Genomic DNA, 20,988 nt, shown 5'->3' with positions numbered 1-20,988 from the left:
TGTGGCAATTGGCCTCCAAGTACCTAATATTAAATTCACATTAAAAATAATATTAAGTATTTTAATTAATATTTATTAATAATTACTTTCGTTTTATTATAACACTTGATTCACGGAAGCAATGAAAATAAAAGCGATACGTTTGTTATAAATATTTGCTTGTTAATAATGTGAGGTTAAAAAACATATTATACCGATAAACAATTATTTATACTGTCGTTCATTTTATCAGCTTCACGCTATATCCCGCTCACAGCAAGGTAGGCAGAGGGAACCTAGTGTTAAGACACTCCGTTCGCTATGCATTCAGTGTCGTTCAAGTTCAACTATTAAATAAATGAATATTCAACGTTAATAAGACATTCATTTATAATTCATCGTGCTGTTCCTTTGGTTTTGACGTCAAAGCTTCTATTTATATCGACCAAGTCACTTTCATTTCATTCAAGAAAATATACCTATATAGACGTTAACTGCTATAAATGGGAAATCATTTATTGTAGAATTTTAGATTTGTGATCGTATGTAACTTATGATTTCATCTTTTTGGGGGTAAAATTTGGTTATCTATATATATATATATATAAAATCGAAAGGTCACTCACTCACTCATCACGAAATCTCAGAAACTACAAGTGCTAGGAATCTGAATTTGTAATATTCGACTCCTAAGGGGTTGTTTTTAGGGTTGAAAGTTTGTATGAAACTTCGCTACTACAAATGCTAGGAGTCACAAATTTTGCATGGACGTCACTTATAGGACGTAGGTAGTCATCGAGACAGAAATTAATAAGAACGTAGTTCACGCAGGCGAAGCCGCGGGCAGGCCGCTAGTGTTTTATATATTTAGAATAATATTTTCTAGTATTATGTCTGTACAGACGAACAATATTCATTGCGTAAACTTATAATACGTATTCAATATGGAACCTAAGACTAGCTTTAAAGAACTATTGTTGTTATAGACCGTACCGTATGTGTTGCGTCGTTGAGTTCCGCCACTCAACACGCAGAGCCTGGTTCCCAGGTGCCTTATGCCTTCTCTTTTATGTAAGGGGTAGAGCGTGAAGCTAAGAAATCCTTATTTTGTTATTTAAAAAAAAATACATAGTAAGATTTTTTTTCTTGGTTAATTCAGTTAGAGAGAGGCACTAAGCGTTCATGCAAATGATCAAGAGTAGCAGGAGAACGCAGAAATTAAGTACCGTAAAATACTTTTTAAATTTAAGTTTTTTTATTTTAAACCTGCAGGTAAAAAGGTATTTTTTAAAAGGTATAAGGTAAGGTAATTTAAAAGGTATTTTTTACACTTTTAATGTTATTCGAAAATGTCAGGATGTTCCTACATAACATATGGAGAATGAATAGTAGAACTTAATTATTATTATAACAATTCAACTTTTCTTTTTGATAAACATCGTGGTAATGTGTGGCTAAGACGAGGTTATTAGAAAATGTAATTGTATGGAAAAACTTGTTAAACATTTAGGCCCTTTATTTAAATAAATAAATCGGGTTCAAGTCTGAGATCGATCTTGAGATGCCGTTTTCATTCATAGATATATACTTAATTTATGAATGAAAAAGGCATCTCAATATCTATCTCAGAGTCGAGAGCGGTTTATAAATATGGGCTATAAAGAAATATGACAAAACTGATATGTACGAAAGCTGCTAAAAGTATGAGATTTTGATTCATATTTCATATTATTAAAAGTTTTAAAACTGCAGAGATTGAGTATATAATAAAGTAATACATTCATTTAAATAAAAGTGTGTGTACGTGTGTGTGTGTGTGTGTGTGAGTGTGTGGACGTAACCAGCAGACATTGACCTTCTACACTTAAAATAGTATCGCCAACTTTCGCGATGAGTTAAGATTACGTGTTTTACGGAAGACGTGATTTTGTGTGACTTCTTCGAATTAATTCAGCTTCACGCTACATCCCACATATAGCAGGGTAGGCAGAGAAATCTAGTGATAAAACACTTCTCTCTTCACTTTCCGCCAAATTTTCGAGGCAATGCGTGTTAAGTGGCAGAACTGAACGCCGTGGTTTGCGTGTTACCAGATTCTTCGAAGTGGAAATCGGACCTAAAACCTTCACACGCTTATGCCACTGCTCCACATCTGCCTCATGAGCCTGCTGATATGAATATTTGATAATTTATATATATATAAATTTAACAGAAACGCAGTAACACACCAATTTCCTTTCTTCCGCAACGCGTAGTGCGTTGACCTGTCCGGATGCGCAGATATCTAACGGGGCTGGTCGGCCGGCACGGGGCATCCTCAACTAATTCACACTACAACATAGAATATAAATATACTACTTACTTACTGATATATTAGGTATAAGAGGACGCAAGGAGTCTCTGTAAACACGATTGGTTGTGAGTTCGATGCCCAGTCGAGAAAATGAACTATTTATTTAAATTTATATTTCCATTTCTTCGCTGAATGCCTCCAGAATTCGGTCGAAAGTTGGGAACGGTGTGTTTTAACTCTTAACACTAGGTTCCCTCTGCCTATCCTACTGTGTGCGGGATAAAGCGTGAAGCTGGTTTGATATATATAGCTGCTTATTTATAAGCTAACTTAGCTTTTGTTATGCTAAATATGTTTGGATGAATGTTTAAGTTCGTGATTGTCGAGTGATAGCTGGATGTTGACCATATATCTGACATCTGTTCAAAAGCTGGCCTAGAGTCGTAGTGACGTCGTATTGTCGGTAGTAGATTTGGTTGTTATTAATAAGATAGCTACGAGGCCAGTATATAGGTTGTGGGTTCAATTCCCACTCCAGGAAATTAAATAGTTGTTATTTTCATTTCCTTGCTCTGGTAGCGTGCAATGTGCAAAGTAGATTCCTCCAAAAATCGGCGTAAAGTTGAGAGCGGAGTGTTTTGACACTAGGCAAGATATAGTTTTATTGTAGAAAGAAATATTTATTTTACATACATACTTAATAAGTTAATACAGTCTTGTTTATTGTAAATAATAATACAGTCTTGTTTATTAAAATCTTGTAAAAAAATGTATTGGAAATATTACCACAATCATATGTAAATAAATAAATGTTATAATCAAATATTTATTAATTGAAATACATAGTATCTTTTGAAAGTACCAAAAAAAAACCTCAATTTGACGACTTGAAAGCGCTACTCGACAAGAGAGGCACTTGATTTAAATTGGCCTTTCAATAACGGAGTACATCAATTTGCGTTAGGTATAACCTACAAAGTAAATTTCGGTGCCTCTCTTGTAATTTATATATAAATTAGAGAAATATAACAAGAATTAAAATGTCTATTTTAGTATTTATATATGACTTATACTTATTTAGAAAACGTATAAAAATTTGAACGTAGCGGGATTCGAACCCGCGCCCCCAGGAAACCGACCAGGCGCTCTGACCACTAAGCCATACGTTCACAGTATATGACTTTTCTTGTTACTTGTCCGCCATCGGCGGTGAGTTTTGTTAGGGCCGTCTTGGAGCACCACGTTTGTGGTATCAATTCTCACTTTGGAGCTTAAATTTACTGGGACTTAATTATTTCCTCGTTCTGGTAGTAAAGCAAAGCATGGCGTTAAGTTCCGCCAGTTAGCGTAAAGCATTCGGCGGAAATGGGGGAACGAAAGTGTTTTAATAGGAACGGAATGTTTTAACACTTCGTTCCCAAGTCTCCTCTGCTTGTTCTACAACGTGCAGGATACAAGGTTAAGCTAAAAAGAATATTATATGACTACATCGTTATCTTAATTCTAGATATTTTAGAGCAGTTAAGTGAGATGACGAATTTAACAAATATGTATGTGTATTCATGGATCCGCATGATTGTAGGCTAAAGAAGAACATAAAGATAGAAAAATCCTTCTGTTTTTTTTTTAGTTTAACCTAAGCTAACGAAAATATGAAGAGGAGAAATATTATATTCTATTGGCATATGTCGTTTATATTATACAAATTAAGGCTATAAATTAATACTAATTATTTATTTTATAATGTAATTTTCATTTAGCATGTAAATAAAAATTCTTTAACAGATTGTTATTTATATTTTGTATTCATTACCAAATATGGGCAAGATCGTTTGATCAATTCTTTAGAATTTGTTTTCACAATAATATTTACATGACCATATATACATATTAAAAAAAACGCATTAAAATATCACCAATTGAAATGACCCAGAAAAGTTAGTGTTATAGCGAGATAAATGGGAGATGACGACATATCGTTTTGCAGGACAACAACGAAAACTGCAACAAAAGTTTTATTGTTTCGACATGATACTTTCATTATTAACATGAGGCTATTTGCGTGTGTAGAGGCCAGTCGTGGCGCAGAGGTGATTGTGAACACCACTGGTTGTGAGTTCGATCCCCACTCGAGGAAATGAAATATTTCTTCAAATTTATCTTGTAATTTCTTCGCTCTGGTGTCGAGGTAAAACGCAGCGTTTAGTTCTGCCAATGCAAAACGCAATGCTTCCAGAATTCGGCGGAAAATGAGGAATAGAGTCCCTTAACAATAGCTTAGAGGGTTCCCTCTGCCTACCCTGCTCTGTGCGGGTTACAGCGTGAAGCTGTTTATTTATATGCGTGTGTAACAAGTAATTGAGGTGCTCTCGTTGCTCTATAGGCCAATAGTGGCTGGAAGCTCGGCTCTCGGTTGCGTAACCAGGTGGTTGAACTCGCGTTGCGTGTTTACAGTGCACGCTGTGTGCGGATATTCCTTTGTTTCATAGCTGCCTCTGAAATTTGGGTGCTCTGGTCTCGGTATTTTGGAAATAGCAAAATTTCAATATATTAAAATATTAATGAAAACAATAATATTTAATTATAAAGGCATCTTTGTACGAATGTTATAACATAATTGTTTGATTCTAGTACAGCAGCTTTCGTAGCGCAGGGAAGCGTATAATTGTAAACGTGACAGGTTGTGGGGTTAGGTTCCCATTCGAGGAAATGCAATATTTAATATTTTTATCTCTTCGCTCTTGAGTCGCGGCAAGGTGCAGCGTTGAGTTACGCCACTGAACATCGGCGGAAAGTAGAGAACGGATTTATTTTAATGGGAACGGAGTATCTTAACACTAGTTCTCTATGTTCCATCTGGCTAACCTGCTATGTGCGGGATACAGCGTGAGGCTAAAAAAAAAAAAATATTTACACAACATAATCCTCAACAAATATTATTATTATTAGGTCACATATTAAAAAAAAGATCCCAAACTTGATTTATGTAAAAAGTATATATACTTGAACTAAAGACCTGAAACACGAGCACGCGTCATACGCTACTATAGCGAGGAATGCGGTGCGGTGAGACAACTCGTCTTAATTACCACGCTGGACGCGAGCTGGTGGTATTGTACCAATGATAACAGCCTTTGTGTTGCCAATACCATGTGAGCTCGCTTCGTAAACATTGGCTGACTGTCGTTAGTGTTGTGTTTGTTATAATGAAATAATATTTGAGCTGGTGGCACAGCAGGACTGCTTCTAAATTTAAATTGAACCCACACCGGGTTCAATCTCTGCTCTGGTAGATTTAAATTACCATTTCTATGCAACGCAATGTCTCGATGTCAGAGCGGCAGGAAATGAGGAAATGAAGCTTCTGAAGGATTCAGGAAAGCAGAAAATGGAGCCTCTCTCCGTCTATCCTGTGCGGGATAAAGTATAAAACTGCTAATCGGTAACAGAATAGGAAATGATACTAAATAAGGAGAGTGACGAGTCACTGATTTCTCTTGCTTTCCCACGTGGAATGTGAAAGATTTATGAAAAAAAGTGAAAAGCGTAAGCGAAAAATACTGACACGATATGAAATTGCTATTATATCATAGTTATTTTCCCGATAAGACAGTTACGTGTAATATTTTAATAGTAGAGCCAAAGTGTAATCTTAATTTGCATCATTTAATAGGTTTTAATTTAATTTTCGCTTACTACTATTATTAAGCATATTATGACGGCCATAATGTAGTGAAGTTGGTTTGAGCACGTCGAACGAATGAGTGATGAAAGAATGACAAAAAAGGTTTATGATGGAAGAGTGAGTGGGAAGAGAGGTAGGGGAGACCTCGGTTGACCTTCGAAAACACAGTATCAAAGATACTGGGGTAAGGTCACGTAAAAGTTAAGTTAACTTAAATGTAGTGAAATTTTCAAGTAAAACATTTTTTGTATTTTCATAAACTTTGACTTAACATTAGGTTCCCTCTGCCTACCCTGCTACGTGCGGGATACAGCGTGAAGCTGATAAATAAATAATACCTATATTTTTTTGCCGAGGCGTTCTTGGGATATATAAGAATTTCCATTTCATTTGAGGGTCACGCAGATCACGTCTTCATTTACTGCGGTTCCCGCAAGGCTGAACGGTATTATTTAAAGTACGTCGACCGGTACCTTACAGTCGCTTTAACATATCGAATATCCTAAACAACTGTTTAAATTACTCAATCCTTAGCCGAAATTTTCATATTTTGGATTAAAATGGTCATATTTATTTTATTTTTGTAATTGTAAACGCGACAGGTTGTCAGTTCGATTCCCACTCGAGGAAATGTAATATTTGAGTTCCGCCACTTTACACACTTACAATGTCTTCAGAATTTGGCGAAAAGTGGAGAGCGGAGTGTCTTAAAACAAGACTCCCTCTGCCTAATGCAGGATATAGCGTAAAGCAGAAAAAATATTTTAATTGACTTCAAAGGCTATATTATACAAAAGGTAAACATTTATCTGAATTCTCAGAAAGTTTATTCTATTCACTTCATGTAATGATTATTTATTAATATGTAATTGATTAGATATAAATAATACATTTTATACATTTACCTTTTATTATGAAATACCTTTCACGTGATGTAAGCTAGAACTAATATAGAATCTTTATATCTTTTCCAAGTGAATCTAGGGCATTGCTTTTATAATATGCTTCTTATACCCCATACGTAATGAGTGTTTTGCTTGAGGATGTTAATCTTTTCTAGATAACACTAAGAAAAATATCTAGAATATTCGTCTCCTATTTTATTCCTTAATTTAAATAATATATTTCCATTAAATAAAGTAATCAACTTTCTTTTTAGTATTAAATAATATGTCGGAAAAGTATTTTATATTTTCAACTTTGCGTTTTTTGCTAATGGAAATTTGATTTTGTTATTGAAATTTGATAATTTGAAATCATAAAGGTTTAAATAGGTTTAAAAAATTTCAAATAGGTTTTAAAATCTGTTAAATGAGAAAAATTAATAAATTAGCTTCACGCTGAATCCCGCACGCAGCTTGGTAGGCAGAGGGAACCCTAAGACACTCCATTCCCTATTTCCGCCAAATTTTGGAAGCATAGCTTGTTGAGTGGTGGAACTAAACGCCGCGCTTTGCCTCGGGCACCAGAGCAAAGAATGAAAATATAAATTTAAATGAATATTTTCATTCATTTATATGAATATTACCTCGGATGGGTATCGAACCTACAACCAGTCGCGTTAACATTCAACGCTGTTAAAAGTTAAAGCCAGCGTATTACTGTATAAGTAATTAAATTATATTTAATTTGTTTCACGTGTAAGTAACTGCTCATGATTTTTGTATCAACGACTACGAAACAAACCGCACTGGTTGTAAAAATATTCATTTTGTACAATATATGTAAGTAAAAGTTTACATTTTTAAATACTAGCGACCCGCTCGCGGCTTCGCCCGTTTGAACTACATTATTATTAATTTATTAATCTGCATTACTTTCGTGATCTACTATATCCATACATTGGTAGCTAACGTTTCAATTAATTTAATACATATATAGGTATAATAATGGTAGCAATATTATCGCATGCAGTTCTTTATATCGACATGTCTTTTTTTTATTTATGAACCATTGAAATGAGGCAAACTACTAAATATTAAGGGAAGTTTGACAAAATACAACAGTTACACAGCATTTTATTCGGTTCAGTCGGTTCTCAGATTAGCGTGAACAAACGCACAGACAAACAGATTTAATTTTTAAAAATTATTATTTTTGGTAGGTTAAGACAAAACATGGAAGCATGTACAGACAGCGATGAGTTACAGTTTTATTATATGTAGGTACCTAAAGATTCGTAATTTTGGGATGGCTATAAATTGAAATTGTATTTATTATTAAGATATAGTACAAAATCCTTACCAAATAAGAAAACATAAATATTTCTTTATGTTAAGTCAGCCATAGTTAACATGAAAGTAGTTTATATCGCTTGTAATAATTAATCATGATCAAGGTCACGCATTGAGTAATTTACTCAGTTGTTCGATTTTCTGAGTCACTTTATTATACCTACATATTTGATATATTTTTTATTTAACTCTATATTATAAAACTATGAAATGTGAAATATCATTATCGCTTAGGGAAGACATATATAATATATATTTTAAAAAACGTATAAAAAATTAAAGCGTCGGGATTTGAATCGGCGCCTCTCATCCAAGGTCTTTTTTAAAGAAACCAAAGCTTATGATCTAAGATACGTCATCCAACCCCAATATTAAAGTATTTTACATGCAGGTTCAGGTCATTCCCGGTCTGCAAAACCTGTATTTTTACCAGTATTTTATGCCATACCCATCGAATGAATCACAAAGAGATTTCTTATGTAGGTTTTAAGATTATTGCATATTAGTTATCTTTTTCATTGTAATGGAATGTGGAATTTTAGAAACTTTAAAATGAAAAGAACAAAAAAAGATTATATTAACATCTTGCAAATTAAAACAATTACTTCGAATTTGTAATTTTGAATAGTCTAAATGTATTTTGTATTAAAGTCGCCTCAAAATAGAGAACTATAGATTACCCTGTGGACTATTTACGTATATTACAAATATATAATACTTCCCGTTGATCTATAATCCTGAAATTGGTACGGAACCCTCCGTGGGCGTGTCAAACTCGCACTAGACCGGTTTTTTATTTTTTAATTGAAAAACGGAATGACTGAACCCTGCGTTCTCTCCGCATCTTCTTAAAGTCTATCTTAAACTTCTTCGAATATTGCTGGGTTCTCATTCAAGTCGTTGCAATGGCAAGAACACCAAAATATACTTACGATGAGATATAAAATATTATTATTATATATATATTAATATTTATTTGGCCCATTATTCTTTGTTTGTAGGTAATTAAAGTTTATAAATCAATAAAAACAACAAAGGAAATTGTAATTTGTAAATAATATGTACCTACAAGCAAAGTTATTATAAATGATACTTTATATATTAAAAAAAATATTACATCTTTTAACGTCACTGTATTCCTCACGACAGGGTTTGCAGATGAAACCTAATGTTAGGACATTCCGTTTCCCACTTTCCACCAAAATTTGGAGGCATTTTGTGTTGAGTGCCGGAACACAACGCCGCGCTTTTGCCTCGACACTAGAGCAAAGAAAATGAAAATATTAAACATTTCATTTGATGCAGCGGGAATCGAACCCACACAGTGACACTATGCACCAGAGCTATGCACGACTGGCCTCAATATATTAAACGGGTTATATTACATGTACTTACATATTGTCATATTTATGTTAGAACCATTAGATGCAAGGTCTTGTATCGCTTCATCAAATGCGTGCGGCGTCGTCGAGTCTGGAACGTGCATCATCCAGGTCGATGTCCACTGACCGTATTATTTCTGATTATCATACGAGTATAACATGTACCTATGTACTTTATAGAATGCTTATTCAGTTCTTCTAAAAGTTCTTTCTATGTATACTTGAGGTCAGTGGAGGTTGGACAGGTTGTGTGTTCGATTCCCGTTCGAGGAATTGAAATATTTATTTTTATATTTTTATTTCGCTTCGCCTTGATGTCGAGGCGAAGTGCGGAGTTTAGTTCTGTCACTCAACACGCAATATGTGATGAGTGTCTTAACACCTTGGCTCCCCCTATCTACCATCCTACTTGCGGGATACAGCGTGAAGTTGAAAAAATATCTATACTTAAAAGCTCCAGTAACCTATTCTTATGTGTTTTATCATTTACAACGAACTGTACTAAATCAGGCGTGGTGTGGTTGCTCACCTTACATTGCAGAAATGAATACTGTCAAATTGTTAGTATGATAGATTGCACTGCAAACATTAGTTCCGGACAGGTTGAAAGGCAGACAAATATAATAATATATTAGAAGTGATCGATCACTACATTTTACTCAGCGTAAAATAAAACTCTTCTGGCCTTAAAATTAAATATAAGTAAACTTTTTTAAAAATATTGAGGCATAGCGTGTTGACACCAGAGTGAAGAAATTAATTTATTAAATATTTTTCCTCGAGGAGAAATCAAACCCATAATTATTATTAAACTTACATCATTAAATTTGAACTACCACATTTGAATGTCGTTTAAAATTCATATTATACCTTTACGTATACTGTACTGTACTTTTATAGTTTCTACAAAGAACAATATATGGAGTCTTGAACACTTGCCAATATCAGGAAACCATAGCTCGTCGAGCCATTCATCGCCAGAATGTGTGCACTTGTACGACAAAACTAAGGAGAATGGCTTTCGAATCGAACATTCCTCGCGTAAAAATCTTAGATGATAATAAGAATATTTCCATTGAATTTTTATTTATATACGAGTATACAGGGACTTAAAAAGTAACCATCAGGGGAGTTTGAGGTACCTGAGAGCTTAGTGTTGAGACTCCTCGTTTCCCACTTTCCGTCGAATTCTGGAGGTATTGCGTTCTGAATATAAAAAGCCAAAGTGAAGAAATTAAAATATTTCATATTTATTATATCAATATTAAATTATTTAATTATATAAAGTGAAATAATATTTTGACATTATTAAATGTGTAAAGGGTTACAATTTAAAAATATTACATTTACTTTTAAAAATATTTTAGTCTTGTTCATTTATTTGTATACAAAACAAACATCTCGAAATGTACATAAGATAAACTCACAACAATTAATTGATATGAAGGTGACCAGAAACATATTTATAATTTACATTCTCAATAGTTATTATTGATTGAATATATTAATTTGCATATATTACCTAATCAGCTTCACGCTTTATCCCGCACTCCGTTCCCCACTTTTTGCCGAATTCTGGAGGCATTGCGTGTTGAGTGGCAGAACTCAACGCCGCGCTTTGCCTCGACACCAGAGCGAAGAAATGGAAACCTAAACGTAAATAAATATTTCACTTTCTTGAGTGGGGATCGAACCTGACTGTAACGCGACGGTTGTCGCGTTACAGTCACACCCTTGACTTTTAACGCATTTTGTACTTAATTTCAGTTTTTCGCTCTGGTGTTGGCAAGCAAGCTACTTTTCGAGCAATTTGACGGCTGTCACTAAAAGCTTTCATTCTAGGTACCTTACCACTTATACCGTAGGCTCGCTGCGCGCATCCAACTCCTTGCAGATGCCATTGTAGTATAAGGAGTGACGTATGCTTATTGTAATACAATGTGTTCAGTCATTTACATTCAGCTTGTGTTCACTTAATTCAAAGCACATTGCACTATAGAATGTGGGGACAGTTAGTTTGGATCGAATTTAGTATTGATACCTAGTAACGGTTTTTGTTTTGTATTTGTGATATTTGTTGACTTGTGAAGAATGTTTTATATATCAGGAAATTAATTAATATTTCATTTTCCTCGAATGGGAATTGAACCCACAACCTATAGCGTTTACAATCACACGCTAGTGCCCTTGCGCCGGGGGTAGTGCTTTGCGGGGAAGGGGGGCCGGGGGGGGGGGGGAGAATGGGCCAAAACTACAGGCTGATATCCAATTAGACGACCTAAATATTTTCCTAGACTCCATTATACAGTTGATCCGTCACGACTGGCTTGTTGTACTAAAATTTGAGTCACATTCTTTCCCCCTTTTATTTGTATCCTTTTATTTTCCTTTTTATGTAGCTGTAAATAGTTGTGAACGGTAATATATATATAATACCTAATGTGTATTAATTTAATTTATGAGCTGTGTGTGCTGTGGCTGCAACGTGACGGTAGTAGGTTCGATCCCAACTCGAGGGAACGGATTATTATTTATGAATATTTTCATTTTTTCGCTTTGGTACCTAGACCGCCACTCAATATGCAAAGCCTCGAAACACTAGGTTCCTTCTGTCTACCCTGCTATATGCGGGACACAGCATGAAGCTGGAAAAAATAGTTACGAAACTTTAGTAAAATATCTATTTAAACTTTCCATGTTATACTAAACTAAAACATATAATATCTGCCGAAGGCGTTGAAAACTGCCTGCTATGAGGCGGTCAACAAAAATTGTATTACAGGGGCATATACAATGAGCACTCAATCAATTTTAGCGTGGTTTTGTCCGAGACCGGGCAACCTTTGTTTAAAGTAAAATAAAATATTGTGAGTTATGGTTTTTTGTTGCCAAGGTTGCCATATATATATGACGCGAATGATAGTGCGCGATGGTTGCGGGTTGAAATTCTTATTATCTGTATTTTTTTTAATTTATAATGAAATCAGTTTTACGATATAGCCCGTACGCAGCAGGATAGGAAAACCTGTGGTATGTGGCGACCCTTTTCACCATTTTCCGCCGAATTCTGGAGGCATTATGTGTTGAGTGGGGGAACTAAACGCCGCGCTTTGCTTCGTCACCAGAGCGATGAAATGTAGGCGTCGAGGGTAGGCGTCAATAAGTGAACAGCTGTTTTGAAACGCTCTTTATTTTATTTGATATTTAATTTTATTTATTAGTGTTTTAAAGATACATATGTGCTTGTGATATTAAGTACCTACCGCTAGTGTTTTCCTTTATTGAATTCCTACAATTAATAATATATTTAACAATATATTCAACCATGGATACTATCAAGGAGTCCATCACTGCTATGGCGGACATGTTCAACACCAGGATGAATGAATTTCAAGAAGACTTGAACAAAACATCACCGTCGACTACAGTGACAACATTAGCTACTGATTTTAAATTATTTAAAAATTTTATTCACGTTGCACTAAGTTCGTTGCAAAAACAAGTCGAACTGCTGACACTGGAAGTCGACCGAATGGAGATGTCTAGAAGACGTAAAATCCTGCTCTTTCATGGTGTACGTGAGAACAAGTCGGAAGATATTGGTGCACTGGTAACAAGTATTGTGACCGATGACCTTGGCCTTACAAATTTTTCGAACTCATGTATCACTTCGGTTTATCGACTTGGTCGTTTGCATGAAGAGAAGCCGCGGCCAATCGTCGTAAAGTTTACAACTCCTCAGGTGCGTCACAATATATGGGTTTCCAAATCGAAACTAAAAGGTTCGGGTGTTACATTGTCTGAATTTTTGACAAAAACCCGTCATGATGTATTCATGGCCGCTAGGCAGCGTTTTGGTGTGGGGAAGTGCTGGACACGGGACGGCTCCATTAACATAATTGCTCCAAACGGCTTGCGTTACCGAGTGCAGTGTATGTCAGATCTTCAGGGTGTGCCCGTTGCTCCAACTAAGTCACCGCCGGTGGTGCATGAGACTGTAGCTGCTCCTAAGAACTCCGTAAACAATGATAAGGTAGTTATTCAGAGGTGCAAGCGGATAACTAAAAAGTAACTTGTTAATATTTATAAATTCTTCTTCTGATTAACTTTTTATAAATAAAAACAACTTCATTAGATATATATATATTTTGTATTATGCATTTTTTTTTTTTTATCTCTGTACAATCAATATGTTTCTAATTGTATATCTGTTTTTTTTTATGCTTTGTTTTTGTGAATATTATCTTTATTTTGTTTTACTTTATGAACTGTCAAAAATAATCCTATTATGTTCTCCAACACTTACTGAAGCGTTTACACATATTTTTTTTTGTATAGCTTTCATTGCATTAGTTAGGTGGTTAGCCTTTTGAATTGTTTTATTACATCACTTTTATTTATTTTATTAGATCAGTCTCTGTATTTAGTCATGTGTTAAACATTTCACATGTTTTTGTTTACTTTTTTTTTTTTTTTTTACTATTTTATTATTATTATTATTTTATTTTATTTTTTTTTTAATTTTTCATATTACTACACATATTATAATTGTGATGTGATTAAAATTTTTGCTTCATTTAATCAAGCAGTTACTTATTTATATTAATGACTGTGTAATTTCTTTTTTTTGTTGTTTTGCATATATTCTGTAATTTTATCATTATTATTCCTATGTAAATAAGTAACTAACAGATTTTTTTTTTTTCTCTTTTTTGGTTTGACAGAATCATTGTAATATTCACTTTTATTGCTATGCTTCTATATGTATATATTCATTTTTTTTTCTTTTGATGTTTTGCTTTGCTTGTCCTTATATTATTATCTATTATTATTATTATTATTTGTAGTTTTAAGCCAGATTTTATACATTAATTAATTAATTTGGTTTTTCTTTTTGTATTTCTCTTCAGTGTACATATGTATAATCTCTCCTTGCAACTGGCGGGTACTAACTTATTTAAGTAATTTAATTTATTTAATTTATTATTATTATTATTTATTTATTTCTACACATATTTATTTTATATTTATATATTTATTTATAAAACATAAATAGTATTTATTCATTATGGCAAATAGTAATGATGACTATGATTCATTCCTGTCCTTCTCTTCCTTTTCTAATGGGGCAAGTAGTACAGACAGTTCTCTCAGTATTCCCACATTAGGCGAAATCATTGACGTCAACTTCTCAGACACTCTGAAAAATTTCAATGTTATTCATATCAACGCGCAAAGTGTTCCTGCACATTATTCAGATCTTCTTGCTTCCTTCGATAGTAAAAATATTCATGCAATATTGGTGTCAGAAACTTGGCTAAAGCCATGTCTGCCATCGACTTCTTACTCGCTTCCAGGGTTTCATCTGATTCGTAATGATCGTATTGGCCGCTCTGGGGGTGGTGTTGCTATATATCTACGTTCGCATATTGCTTTTAGTATAGTGGACCAATCGCAGTACCAAACAGATGGTGGCCCCGAACACCTGTTTATTGAAGTAGTTCTTTCACATACAAGGGTCTTACTGGGAGTTTATTACAGTCCGAACCTTACGATCGACTACTTTTCATCTTTTGAAACCCTGTTGGAGCGACTGAAGCCTTTATACCCTCATACAATTTTAATGGGTGATTTTAACACATGTCTGTTAAAAGATGACCATCGTGCCTCTCGCCTGAGGTCCTTGGTTACTGGTGCTAATTTGCATGTTCTTCCTCTCACTGCAACGCATAACTTTCCAAATTGTTTACCCTCACTTCTGGACTTAGCTCTTGTCTCTTCTGTTGATCACGTTGAAAAACACGGTCAATACCCTGCTCTGGCCTTTTCTTATCATGACCTTATTTATTTATCATATAAAATTAAACCCCCAAAAGCTAAATCAAGAATTCTTCTGCGACGCAATTTTGGTGGAATAGACTGGAATCAACTGCGGGAAGACGCAGCTGCAACAAACTGGCACGAAATTTCAAATTATGCAACAATTAACGAGCAAGTTGCTGCCTTCAACTCCTTAATATTGCAACTTTATGATCGTCACGCTCCATTGCGTCCTATTCGGGTGAGACATCTTCCTGCTCCCTGGCTAACTGAGGATATAAAAATGCTGCAAAGAAAGAAAAATATGGCAAAAGTACGTTATATTTTAAAGCCTAGTGACAAAAATAAACTTAAATACAACAAAGCTCGGAATCATTGCAATAGAGTGTGTAGAGACCATCAACGACGCCATATCCATAAATCTATACTTGAAGAAGATGATTCTTCTAGAGTATGGAAATTTCTTGAATCCATAGGAGTAGGTAAAGCACGTCAAAACCTTAATCCTCAGAATATAAATCTAAACAAGCTAAATAAGCATTTCTCTTCTTCGAGTAACATTAATGATGCTACCAAACAGAATACACTTAATCAAATCGCCGCTTTCGCCTCTCCTAATATTCCAAATTTTTTCTTTAGTCGATTTACGGAAAGTGATGTTAAGAAAAATATTATGGCTATTAGCTCCGATGCTGTTGGTGCTGACTGCGTCAGCCGTAAAATGATCATCCCCATACTTGATATCATCTGTCCCATCCTAACTTCCATGCTTAATTTTTCCATTGATTCCTGTGATTTTCCTTCAGCATGGAAGGAAGCACAAATCATTCCCTTACCTAAAAAGAACAATCCCACTTGTGATAACGATTACCGTCCAATTTCCATACTTCCTTTCTTATCCAAAGTCCTAGAACGCATGGTGCAAAGCCAACTCACATATTTCCTTTCTAAAAATAACCTTCTAAATCCTTTGCAATCCGGTTTCCGTCCTGGTCATAGCACGATAACAGCACTTGTCAAAATAACCGATGATATCCGAATGGGTATGGATAGTCAAGAGGTCACGGTATTAGTGTTGCTGGATTTTAGTAATGCTTTTGGCACCGTAGATTTTGACATAATGCTTGCCACTTTAGGTTCTCTTAACATATCTCCTAATGTAATCGACTGGTTTCATAATTACCTGCATGGACGCCGTCAACGTATACGAATTTGTGATTCTTATTCGGACTGGTCCTCAGTCAATGCTGGCGTCCCGCAGGGTGGCGTGTTGTCTCCTCTGCTGTTTTCACTTTTTATTAATAATATTTCCCAACATATCACTTCTCTCTACCACCTATACGCAGATGATCTCCAAATTTATTGTAAGTCTAAAACTTCTGAGCTACCAGCGGCTATCAATACGATAAACAATAATTTAACGAAAATATCCGCATGGAGTAGGTGCTTTGGAGTGCAATTGAATCCTAGCAAGTCTCAAGCCATTGTTGTTGGTAGTCCAAAGCTCATATCTAAAATTAGCATACCCGCCTTACCTGATATAATTTTAAATGGCCAAATTATACCGTATAGTAAATCAGTTAAAAATCTTGGCATCATCATCGATCACAATATGTCCTGGAATCCTCAGGTGAGTGAGGTGAGCAGAAAGATGTTTGCATCAGTAGGATATCTTTTCAGGCTACGTAATTTCCTTCCTATTCCGACAAAAATTGTGTTAGCACAGTCTCTACTTTTACCAATTCTTGATTATGCTGACTCTTGTTATCTTGATTTGAAAGAGGAGCAGTTAAACAAACTTGAGCGATTACAAAATCTTGCTATTCGGTTTATTTTTGGATTGAAAAAGTACGACCATGTCTCTGACTTCCGCAAAAAGCTCAAGTGGCTCCCAATCCGTCTTCGCAGGAATACTCATATTCTCCGTCTTCTTTACTGTGTACTATTTGATCCACTAACACCACCATATCTTAAAGAGCGTTTCGAGTTTTTGGGGCACTCTCATTCCCGACATCTTCGCTCTGACCAAAATTTAATTCTAAGAATTCCTTCACACTCCTCTTCCTTCCTCAGCAATTCTTTTACTGTCACATCCTCCCGACTTTGGAATGCCTTACCTCTGAATATCAGACGGGCAAAATCTTTAAAAACATTTAAGCGACTCCTAAAACTACACTACCATGCCCTCTAAACTGCCTTTTTGTATTGCCACCTATACTTATAAAATATGAAAACGTATATAGGTATGTATGTATGTTTATTTGTATTTGTTTGTATGTATGTATATTTGTATGTATGTATGTATGTATGTATGTATGTATATATTTATGTATGTAAGTGTATATGTGTAATGTGTACGTTTAATTAGGTATTTATAATTGTTTATATTTAATATATGTATGCTGTTTGCTTTATAAATTTATTATAATTATTGTTTACACCTCAACCCTTTTCCTCCCTTTTTTTTATCCTATGCCTTAAGGTTGCCTGGAAGAGATCGCTGTTTAGCGATAAGGTCGCCTCTTGTACATTTCCGTTTTTTTTTTTTTTTTTTTGTTGTTGTTGTCTATTTTTATTGTTATTTTCCTTATGGGTGTACAATAAAGAGTATTATTATTATTATTATTAAATATATCATTTTCTCGAGTGGGAATCGAATCCACGACCTGTCGCGTTGACAGTCACACTTTTTGCCCATGCGCTAAAGTATCTTTTTTCCAATTTATATTGCAAATGCTTCTCTGGTCTAGGTAAATAAGATAAAAGAGTGGGTTATGCATATTTACACTGAAATCTATTATCTATATGAACAACATATAGGTCTCTCTGCCAATCTTGCAAAGTGCATAAATCTATATGTATAATAAAACCATAATGGATCGGTGTCTGTCTGTACGTGAAATATATATATATATATATAAGAAAAAATGTTATTGGTTATATTTAATAACGTAAAAGAACCAAAAACTATACTTTTTAAAATATTTGTTTGTGCATTTGTTCGATAATTTTAGAAACGATTTTATAAACGAATTGTATTCACTATTACATTTTGGCAAGTTTCTCTTAATATTTTTTAAGTTTTTCAATTTTCCATTGATTCTTCATTTTTCTAAATAAATATTTTTTTTCCTAAGTGTGGAATACCACTTTAAAAAAAAATTAAAAAATAACTCTACACATATATCTAACATGCGTTGCATTTACTTAATCTACTGCATAATATGCAAACAATATTATTCATTATTTACCATGTTCTAAATAGACGATCACCTTGAACTTTTCTGGGACAGGTTTTTAAACTATTGCTATTTTGGCCTTCGTCGTGCTTGTCCCGTTTTAGATTGTACATCTAGTAAGATTTGACGTGACTTTGACGTGACTCAGTTTGAAGAGTAGGTTACTATTTACTCAGTACAAATATGGTGTTCAGGTAAATATTTGTGTCGTGGAGGCCAGTAGGGGTGCAGGATGTGACTGTAACGCGACGGTTGTGAGTTCGATCTCCACTCGAGGGAATAATAATTGAGAAATATTTCAATTTATATTTTCATTTCTTCGTTCTGGTTTCGAGGCAAAGCCATTCTCAACACTTCGGCGGAAAGTAGAGGGTGGAGTGTCTTAACATTACGTTCCCTCTGCCTATCCTGTTGTTTGTAGCATAAATAATAATAATTTATGTCTAATTTTACAAACGTGTTTTTCCACTCCAATCCACGCAGTTAAATTCAATTTATATATTTTTGTTTCAGTTCCATCGCCATGTTTAATTTTATGAAAAAATCAACTGTCCTCACGGGTGACTCCGGTGGTTACGAAGAGAGGGATGCAGAGAAGGAACGGAGAAAAAAAGAGAAGAAAGAGAGAAAAGAACGAGAGAAACGGGAGCGTTTAACGGGACTTGAAGAACCTTTGAGGCTTGAGGAGGTTTGTAAATGATACCATGGAATTTTTATTCCTTAATATCATAATTAAAGAGTTCAGATCAGTAGTGGTGCAAGGGTACAAAGTGTGACTGTAAATGCGATAGGTTGTAGGTTCGATTCCCACTAGAGGAGAATGAAATATTTAATATATCAATTTGAAATGCTAAACATACATGTAAAGTACATTATAATGTACATCTAATTCGCCATTGACTTTGTCGACAATGAAGCCCTTTCTTACTATATGGTACAGTAGTACGGATTAACAATGCGGAAACCTTACAAAATACTTTCCTTTATTTCATCGGTCGAAAGAATCCGCAAATCTAGTGAACTAATAAATGAGGCCATTCTTGCCAAAGGGGCACAACGATAGGTGACGAGTTCGATTTCCACTCTAGGTAATGAAATATTGAATTCACCATCACATCCACTTTCTTCGCTCTCGCTTTGATTTCCACTACTCACTGCCTCCAGAATTCGGAGGAAAACGGGAAACCGAGTGTCTTAATATTAGGTTCCCTTGTTGGTTCCCTCTGTTACAGAAAAACCAAAAATAGTATTTCAACTTTACTTTAATAAAATACCAGCTTATATAGAAATAAATGAATGTTTACTTACGCGTAAGTCGACAGGTGTCGACTACATTTTGCGAACTTTACAGTTATCTAAGAAATAGCAAATGGTTATGAACAAACTAGTTTTCTAATGATTTTTCAAGGTGTTCTACCATTTTTTACGCTTAAAATTATAACTGGACATTTATATTATTTAATAATATTTTAAGCAGTTCAAGGTATTCTAGCAAGAATATTAGATAGGATCAATGTATTTCATTTTAAAATGATATCAGCTTCACGCTGTATCCCGCACTTAGCACAGAAGACAGAGAGAACCTAATGCTAAGACACTCCGTTCCCCACTATCCACTAATCGTGTGTTGATTGGCGAACTTAACGCCGAACTCTGCCAGAGCGAAGAAATGAAAATATGAATAAATAACTAATTTCTCCAAATTTGAATCGAACTCACAACCGTCGCGTTATAATCACATTTATTTATTTAAATTCCATTATATTGCGAACATGTTATTTTAACTTTTGCTAGTTCCTGAGCTTTACTGTGTCATACAGACATGTTTCCATAGACGTATAGTTAGTTGAACAGACAGTCGTTTATCTCTGCTCGTCAAACATGTTGTAAGCGTCGAATAATCACTTCCCCTTATCTACATAAGTCTGTGTCACCGCAGCTGGGCTATCTTTGAGCTTATTCATTGTCTTACCTTGACAGTGTTTTTAATGTTTTCTATCATATACAAAAGTTACGCAAAAGCGCGGCGTTTAGCTCTGCCACTCAAGACGCAATGCCTCGAATATTTGACGGAAAGTTGGGAACGGAGTGTCTTAACACTAGGTTTCCTCTGCCTACCATTCTAAATGGGAAATTTAGCGTGAAGCTGAAAAAAAGTGGCTTCTCATCCGAAGAAGGTATAATGTTCCCTTATTTTCCTTTCTGAGTTCTGAGTTTGTTATTACATATCTGTTAAATTATCTTATACAAGTTAGAGTCAAGAGATTTTTCCAGAAAACATTAATGTCCACTTAAATAAAATGATTAACTGAAATAACTATAAAAGAAGTAGTACAGAATAGAATATGCCTAGATA

At 34.6% G+C, this 20,988-nt stretch overlaps 1 protein-coding gene and 1 non-coding gene across 3 annotated transcripts in view; one reads left to right on the top strand and one right to left on the bottom strand.

The window, feature by feature from the left end:
- The window catches only part of Mhcl (Myosin heavy chain-like), a 192,967-nt gene that overhangs the window by 6,781 nt on the left and 165,198 nt on the right, over nucleotides 1-20,988 (top strand). For both annotated transcript variants that reach the window (XM_085199135.1, XM_085199125.1), the window contains exon 2: nucleotides 19,146-19,320. In XM_085199135.1, coding sequence (XP_085055261.1) covers nucleotides 19,156-19,320 — 165 coding nt within the window. In that variant the 5' untranslated portion in view covers nucleotides 19,146-19,155. The remainder of the gene's footprint in view (nucleotides 1-19,145; nucleotides 19,321-20,988) is intronic.
- TRNAT-GGU (transfer RNA threonine (anticodon GGU)) lies at nucleotides 3,370-3,441 on the bottom strand. Its single transcript has one exon. It is a non-coding gene; the product is annotated as a tRNA-Thr (tRNA).

This window comes from Heliconius melpomene, chromosome 2, assembly GCF_056956725.1.
Source record: "Heliconius melpomene rosina isolate 202511_hmr_F chromosome 2, ASM5695672v1, whole genome shotgun sequence".
In the NCBI taxonomy this organism is placed as follows: domain Eukaryota; kingdom Metazoa; phylum Arthropoda; class Insecta; order Lepidoptera; family Nymphalidae; genus Heliconius; species Heliconius melpomene.
This window is presented reverse-complemented; position numbering and strand designations above follow the sequence as displayed.